The sequence below is a fragment of the Vigna angularis genome, chromosome 1, assembly GCF_016808095.1.
Source record: "Vigna angularis cultivar LongXiaoDou No.4 chromosome 1, ASM1680809v1, whole genome shotgun sequence".
Lineage (NCBI taxonomy): Eukaryota > Viridiplantae > Streptophyta > Magnoliopsida > Fabales > Fabaceae > Vigna > Vigna angularis.
This window is the reverse complement of record NC_068970.1, coordinates 42,309,027-42,316,831: the sequence shown is the minus strand read 5'-3', so window position 1 is coordinate 42,316,831 and position 7,805 is coordinate 42,309,027. Positions and strand designations below refer to the sequence as shown.

The 7,805-nt window shown below is 36.0% G+C and overlaps 1 protein-coding gene across 1 annotated transcript; it reads left to right on the top strand.

Annotated features, from left to right (window-relative positions):
- The first annotated feature begins 1,841 nt into the window (after positions 1-1,841).
- On the top strand, positions 1,842-7,562 carry LOC108347893 (RNA demethylase ALKBH10B). The gene is made up of 7 exons (XM_017587351.2): positions 1,842-3,043; positions 4,437-4,534; positions 4,678-4,792; positions 5,588-5,710; positions 5,836-5,948; positions 6,194-6,348; positions 6,624-7,562. The coding sequence occupies exons 1-7, from the start codon at positions 2,422-2,424 to the stop codon at positions 7,300-7,302; spliced, it is 1,905 nt and encodes a 634-aa protein (XP_017442840.1). The 5' UTR covers positions 1,842-2,421; the 3' UTR covers positions 7,303-7,562.
- The last annotated feature ends 243 nt before the right edge of the window (positions 7,563-7,805 follow it).

Genomic DNA, 7,805 nt, shown 5'->3' with positions numbered 1-7,805 from the left:
TTAGTGTAACTAGCAGCAAGATTCATGGGAATGTGGCTTCTATGTCATGTGTTGGATTAAGACCATCATTCGAGCTGTCATTATAGATGACTGGAATGAGGTAATGATGCATACCTTGAATACATTACAAATCAAATTCATCTTTAAACATATATGAAACCATAATGAATCTTTCTTCAATTTTGCAGCGCTTCAAGAGTACATCTCCTATACCAGAGGACACAATTAGGCAGATAAGGCAGGAGTGGACAACTTATCTTCTGCAAAAATGGAGTTAGGAATAATTTTATTTGTTGTTGAACATTGCTTAGTTTTAGTTTAAGTTTATATCTTTATAGTTTTGGTATTGGATTATTGTGTACATTAAGTAGAACTTTCTTTATATGAAACGCATATATACTATACTATATATTTCTAGGACAATTTTCTGCTTTTCAGGTGTGGTTTTAATGCAAAAATAAATTAATTTAAAAAAAAAACACAAGTAGACGTCGGTTAGTGCACTGACGGACGTCTATAGACGTCTAGTAGTGCACAAACCGACGTCCAACCCCCTAATCCCTAAACAACCCGTTTCAGGCATATGGACGTCGGGAGTATCTTCTTCTGATGTCTATATAGATGTCGGGGGGTATGCCTCAGACGTCTATATAGACGTCGGGCCTGACCACAACGGACGTCTATATAGACGTCCGAGGTATACCCCCGATGTCTGACTAACGTTACCCACAAAGACGTCGGTACAAGTTTAAATTTTAACATTTTCAAATTATTAATTAATTTAAAAACAATTTGCTTCCCTAATAGTTTGATGATTACAACATCCTACCATGGAGTGCAAAGACCTTCAAATACTAAATTACAGAAGTGCACCATGGTGGGCTTTAGGGCTTTTCCTCTTCATACTCAATGGGTTCCCATTTCTATTTGAAAAGATCTACCAACTACTATGAAACCATATGTGAGTAAATTCAAATAAGTATCTAACACTTTTAACTTACCATATGTGAGTATTAAAATTAAGGAAAGAATCTAACCATTGCAAGAAGAATTCAAGTTAAGGAAGACTAGCATAAATATAACTCATAAGAGTAGGAAAAAAATACCCTCCTTTGGCAAAAATGGAAAATTTATCTATTTAACACATTTTAGAACTTAACCATTTTGTTTGATCATATAAGAGACATGCTTAAACAAGGAAGGAGAGTGTTTGGTGTAATAGAAATCAAGTCAAAGTTACTCATAGCACCTTTACATTTAATGACATAAATACAAGAATATGAAACTAAATATAAAAAAAAAATTCTAGCTAACAACAAATACGCTAAAAATCCTTTTAAACTACTACTTTATCAAATTAAATGATTTTTAAAAAATCTATTTATTAAATTGATCATCATAACATTTCAATTTCACTTACTATTAGTTTATTGCTATAATTTAAATCTAAATGTTCAGATTATTAAATTTAAAAAAGAAAGGATCATAAATTAGATTTCAACTTACTAGTTTATTTACAAAATATAATGATTTTTAATTAATTAAATTGTAATTTATTATATTTAAAAAAATTAAAATATATTGTAAATTTATATCTAAAAATTAATTTTTACTTATTAAGAATTATTTTAATCCCAAGGTCAGAATTTGGTCCTATTTTACCAACATGTGTGTTTTGTGATTAAATTTCGAAGAGTTTTGGTAATTGTAGAAATGATTTTTCTTTTCTAAAAAATGGAATTTCAAATAAACAAATTTAAAAAGTAATTGTTTATTTTAAGACTTGATGCCAAACCGCCATGGCTATATATAGAAAGGGCAATGACCAAAATCCCCAGTTCCTTCCAGAATATTCTCTGTAAAATCCAAATTCAGCACCCACCAGTCCTCAGATGCACATCAACAAATAGAGAGAGTGTGTTGTATTGTGTCGCGACTTATGAATTTGAGCCACCATTTAAGACTATAACACATGCGTGATCAATAAGCCATTCCTTGTGTGCCACATTCTTCATTAACCCTAGATCTTCCTCTTCAAGCTCCTCCCTTTGCGTCACCCCAACTCAACCACCTTCTCACTTTCAATCTAACATTCACCCTTTTCAAACCCAGATCTATTCAATTCAACAATTTTTACCTTAACGCTCTTGTAGATTTCAACGCCAAACCCATTTCATATTATCCGTTCTTTTCACTCTTTCTTGGCCTTGATCATTTCTTGGTGATCTTGTTTCTTAACAAGTTTGCTGTTTTTTTTGCTTTTTTGCTTTAATTGTTCTGAATTCCGCGTTTCATTTAGTGGGGTCCTCTTGAATTGCGCTGCTTTTTTATCTTATAAACTCGTTGTTTCCTTATCTAGATCTAATTGTGTTGGGGTATGCTTTATATGCGGTTGTAGTATATTCTTTGTAGTGAGTTCTCATGGCAATGCCATCGGGAAATGTGGTAATACCGGACAAAATGCAGTTTCCAAATGGTGGAGGTGGTGCCGGTGCCGGTGTTGGCGGTGAGATCCAACAGTACCATTACCGCCAGCAATGGTTTGTTGATGAGAGGGATGGGCTTATTGGCTGGCTGCGAAGCGAATTCGCTGCTGCCAATGCCATCATAGACTCCCTATGTCAGCATTTACGTGTGGTTGGGGACACTGGGGAGTATGATATGGTCATTGGGGCTATTCAGCAGAGGCGATGTAATTGGAACCAGGTCCTGCTTATGCAGCAATACTTTTCTGTGGCTGATGTTGCGTATGCACTGCAGCAAGTGGCGTGGAGGAGGCAACAGAGGCCTCTGGATCCAGTTAAAGTGGGTGCAAAAGAAGTTAGAAAACCTGGTCCGGGATACCGGTATGGCCATAGGTTTGATCCTGCAAAGGAAGGTTATAATTCTAGTGTAGAGTCCTATAGTCACGATGGAAATGCCACGTTTCCCAGAGGCAATGAGAAAGGGACTCCAACTGTTGTGAAGACTGAAGAACATAAATCTGGTAGCAAGGTTGAGAAAGTGGGGGATAAGGGTTTAGCGTCTGCTGAAGAGAAGAAAGGTAAGAATGGCTCAATCAATCTGTTTGTTACGCATTGATTTGTTTACGCTACGACATAGTGAATCCAGAACTCTGAGTGATTGTCTTTATTACAAGCCTTTTGTGCTCAGTGTAATCGAAGTAGTAGTGGCATTGTTGAGTTGTAACCATTCTTTATTGATAATCTTGAAACAATATGTGATAAAGGCTTAATGATTGAGTTTCTTGGGGCATTCATGAAAACTAATTGAATCAGCCTTGTGGTACTGGTACAATTTAGAAGTAAGCAGTTTTATTCAACTTCACTTCTTTTGCCAGGCCTTCCAAATATAACCGTATAGTTATATTGAAGTAGTGCCAACAATGTTTTATTCGGCTTGAGAGAACCAATTTTATAGAAAATTCAGTGAAGATAATCAGAATTGTATGCATGTGGTTGCATATAAGAATACAGTTCTGGTATGGGGAACGTAATGAACCTCTTTTTTTAATTAAACTTTGTGGAGAGACTCCTTTTCTGTTATTAAATTGGAATACATGCAAAAGGCAAATCATAGAAGACTCTAATTTTTTTCTGACTGAAATTTCAAAAGGGTTGTTCATTAAAATCAAGGTTAGTGTTTTGGTTTCTTATGATCTGGTGCCTTCTGCCATCCTATTAATGGAAAATAGAGGATAAGTTCACTGATCGTTTACGCATGAGAAATGCCTGCAGTTTATTTACCTCTTTGCTCTCTAGATAGTATGAGAAAATGCTATTATGAAACATCAAACTGATGGCAGCTAAACAGGGTGTTCTGAAGGATATTTGTCCAATTTAGAATCTGAAGCTGCTGTTGTAAATGATGAATGTATATCTAATTCTGAAGGTTTTCTTCCTCCTCACATTGATGATAGTGAAGAGCAGAATGACTCTAGTTGTATTGCATTCATGATTCATGAAGTTATTTTTGGACTGTACAAACCTCCTCTTCTCTGACATAAATGTGATGTGCTTAAATTTGGGTATAAAACAACATAAGTGTAGGTACTGACCTCCTTGTTTGATTTAGACTGTAAGATCGGAGTCAGCTTACAATCCATGTGTTTCCATGCAGATTTTTTGTTTAATATGGGTTTATCATTAATCCTCATCCTTATATTATAAAATCCGTCTTTACTGATGAATGTGAAGACATTTATGTTATTCTATTGACTTATAGCATATGACCTTACCCTTCTTTGGTACTTTTTTTAACATTTTCAAATTATTAATTAATTTAAATTTTATATTAGGATTTCATCTTTCTAAAATCTTATCTACCTATTTGAAATTAGTACCTTCTTAATTTTGGCCCTTTTTCCTAAATGTCTTTGTTTTTCTTGCATACTTATTCGTTATAAGATATTTAACTCTTGTGAGATGTGTTTCTAGGGAATGAATCTGATTCTGTTGAAAGTCAACATCAAAGCCAAAGTTTTTCTACCATAGCAAAGACTTTCAGTGGCAATGAAATGATTGACGGCAAGATGGTAGGGTCCTTTAAAATATTTCTGTACTTTTTATTGTCATTATTTCATGATGTGTGTATGCCTTCTCATAAGTTTTTTATTATTTTCCTTCTATCTTTTATATTCTATATTTAAGATGTCCCATTTTTTTTCTTCACTTTTAGGTGAATGTGGCTGATGGACTGAAGTTGTATGAAGATTTATTTGATAGCACTGAAGTTTCAAACCTTGTTTCATTGGTCAATGATCTAAGGATTTCTGGGAAAAAGGGACAGTTAGGTAAATGTACTTGATTGTCACTATTTCCCGTTTTAGTAGGACTTTATTGATAGCAAATAGGTGTTGCAATTTGCCAGCAGGTCCTTGTCCATGTTCTTGAAGTTGTAAGTTTCTGTGAAAAAAATGTGGTTGACTTGTATATATTTTGTCTTTGGTTCATCACAGTAGTTGAATAGTCATAGGCAAAGAGTTAGCTTGCACCATTCTTGGTTAATAAGAATTGTAGATTTTGTATACGAGTCATGGGTTGTGACATTAAGTTTGTCTATTTCACTCAATGTGGAGCTTCTTGCATTAGCAGATGTCATCACAGTTTCACTCTGTGGATAGGAGTTAAGAGGACAGAGATAACATACTTTGGACTCTTAATATTTTGTACAAGCCCTACTGCAGAACAGTTTGCATTTTCTGAGTACTGTGATATTCTTCTATTTCTTGACTATTACTATCATTAATGTTAATATATCATAATGATAAAAAATATTGAACTATTAAAGAGCAAATAGAATGCCTTAGCATACCCAGGAATTTAATAGTAAGGTATGCAACGGTCAAATGAGGAGATAAGGAGCAAAAAAGAATACAAATGAGGAGATAAGGTTCTGATATTCATATTGGTTGATGCTCAATTTGAAAAACTGGGCACTTGTAATACATAGACGTTGATGTTCAGTATGATTCTTAAATTTTCTGTTTATATCCTCCTGCTGGGAAATGATCTCACCATAGATCTTGCAAACTTGTTTTATTTTTAAAAATATGTTTTTTAGTTGCTGGATATTTTTTTATAAGCAGGAAATCAGGCATATGTAGTTTCAAGAAGGCCCATGAAAGGGCATGGAAGGGAAATGATTCAGTTGGGTGTTCCAATTGCTGATGCCCCAGCAGAAGGGGAAAACATGACAGGAGCCTCCAAAGGCATGTTATATTGTGTGATTTTCTTTCGATGTCAATCTACTATAGTTTACAAAAGCTTCATACATGCAGTCTTTTGGCATCGTTGTATTAATTTTTTCTTATTTTTTGCTAATTGAATCTGGCAGATATGAATGTGGAACCGATACCTTCCTTGTTTGAAGATATTATTGAGCGTTTGGTTTCATCACAAGTAATGACTGTGAAGCCTGATTGTTGCATTGTGGATTTCTATAATGAGGTTGGTTTTTATAGCATTCTATTTTTTATGTGAAAAGCTAGCAACACTGGTGGGCACATTAGTTTGAAAACTCTATTATTGGGTGAAATTCATGTTGGTAGGTCCCATATGAATTTTATTCAGTAACAAATGGTGTGCTGAAAAGAGTGGAAAATAATATTTTGCTGGCATTCTAGTTTTCTATTTATTGGGGTATTATTGCTATCAGATTTGCTAATCCAATATGGTTACACAATTCTCCATAGGGTGATCACTCACAGCCCCACAGTTGGCCATCATGGTTTGGAAGGCCCGTGTATATTCTTTTTCTAACAGAATGTGAAATGACTTTTGGAAGATTAATTGCCTCAGAACATCCTGGGGATTATAGGGGCAGTCTCAAGCTTTCTCTCGTCCCAGGGTAATGCTTCCAAACGTTGTCTTTTACTATGACATGATATAATATTGTTTGGAAAGAGTATGATCTTAGCCAAATTGAAATTTATAAGAATTGTAATTTGTTTCTAGTTACTGGCGATACATGTGTAATATAGTCTGAAATTTGAAATGTTAATGTTTTAACGAGGGGAGAGCTAAATGTTTTAATGTTGTACAATTGTAATATAATCTGAAGTTTGAGCACCCCTTATGCTGATTCTACTCTTGAGATCTGATATATGATTTTTGACTCTGTAGGTCCCTTCTGGCCATGCAAGGGAAATCCTGTGATTTTGCCAAGCATGCTCTTCCTTCCATACGCAAGCAACGCATACTTGTTACCTTCACAAAGTTCCAACCAAAAAAGTCAGTACCAAGTGACGCCCAGCGTGTTTTCTCACCAGCAGCATCTTCTCAATGGGGTCCGCCACCAAGCCGATCTCCCACTCATGTTCGTCATCCTGTAGGCTCCAAGCATTATGCTGCACTTCCAACTTCTGGAGTACTGCCAGCTCCTCCCATTCGACCACAAATTCCAGCTCAAGTTGGCATGCAACCATTGTTTGTTACTGCTCCAGTTGTACCTCCCATGCCGTTTCCTGCACCTGTGCCAATCCCATCTGGTTCTGCTGGATGGACAACGGCACCTCCTCCAAGAGTCCTTGCTCCTGGCACAGGAGTCTTTCTACCTCCACCGGGGTCCGGCAACTCATCACAACAGTTATCAGCTGGTACTTTGGCTGAAGTGAATCCAAGCATGGAAACTCCAACCATGCATGAGAAGGAAAATGGGAAAAGTAATCATAATAGTACAAGTACTTCACCAAAAGGAAAGGTGCAAAAGCAAGAAAGCAATGGCCATACTGATGGAACTCAAGATGAACCAGCCCAAGAGTCATGGCAGGATAACAACGACAAAGCTGTGCCGAGCCATTGAGGTGTAACGTACATAGAGAGAGAGGAAAAGCTTACGAGACGAGATGATAGGGTGTGAACTTAACTTGAGTATGAGAGAAATGTAAAGGGCGGCAACACGAGGTGTCATCATACTGCTGGAGAGAACAAGGGAAGGAGGTAGAACTTTTGGTTCTATACTGATTCTTTCTTTGCTCCAGTCCTTTTTGGTTGTCTTGAAATATCAACTCTTACACGAAGGGAAACGCATTTTTAATACTAATTTTGGTCTTTCCTATCTTATTTTTAGCTTTTATCTCCTAGTAGTAGTAGTAGTAGTGTATGTGTGTGTGTTCAAAGCATGCAAAATGGCCTGTTGAGTCGGAAATAGTAGTTGGCAACATATTCTTTTGAAAGTGGGTAAGTAAAATTAGTAATAGGTTCAGTCCCATTTGAAACTTGTCAGTTGAGTAATTAACTGTACTGATACAGCACCATTTTAGAAACCTAGACTAAGAGTTGCCTGCAGCTCCATAAATCCGAAAT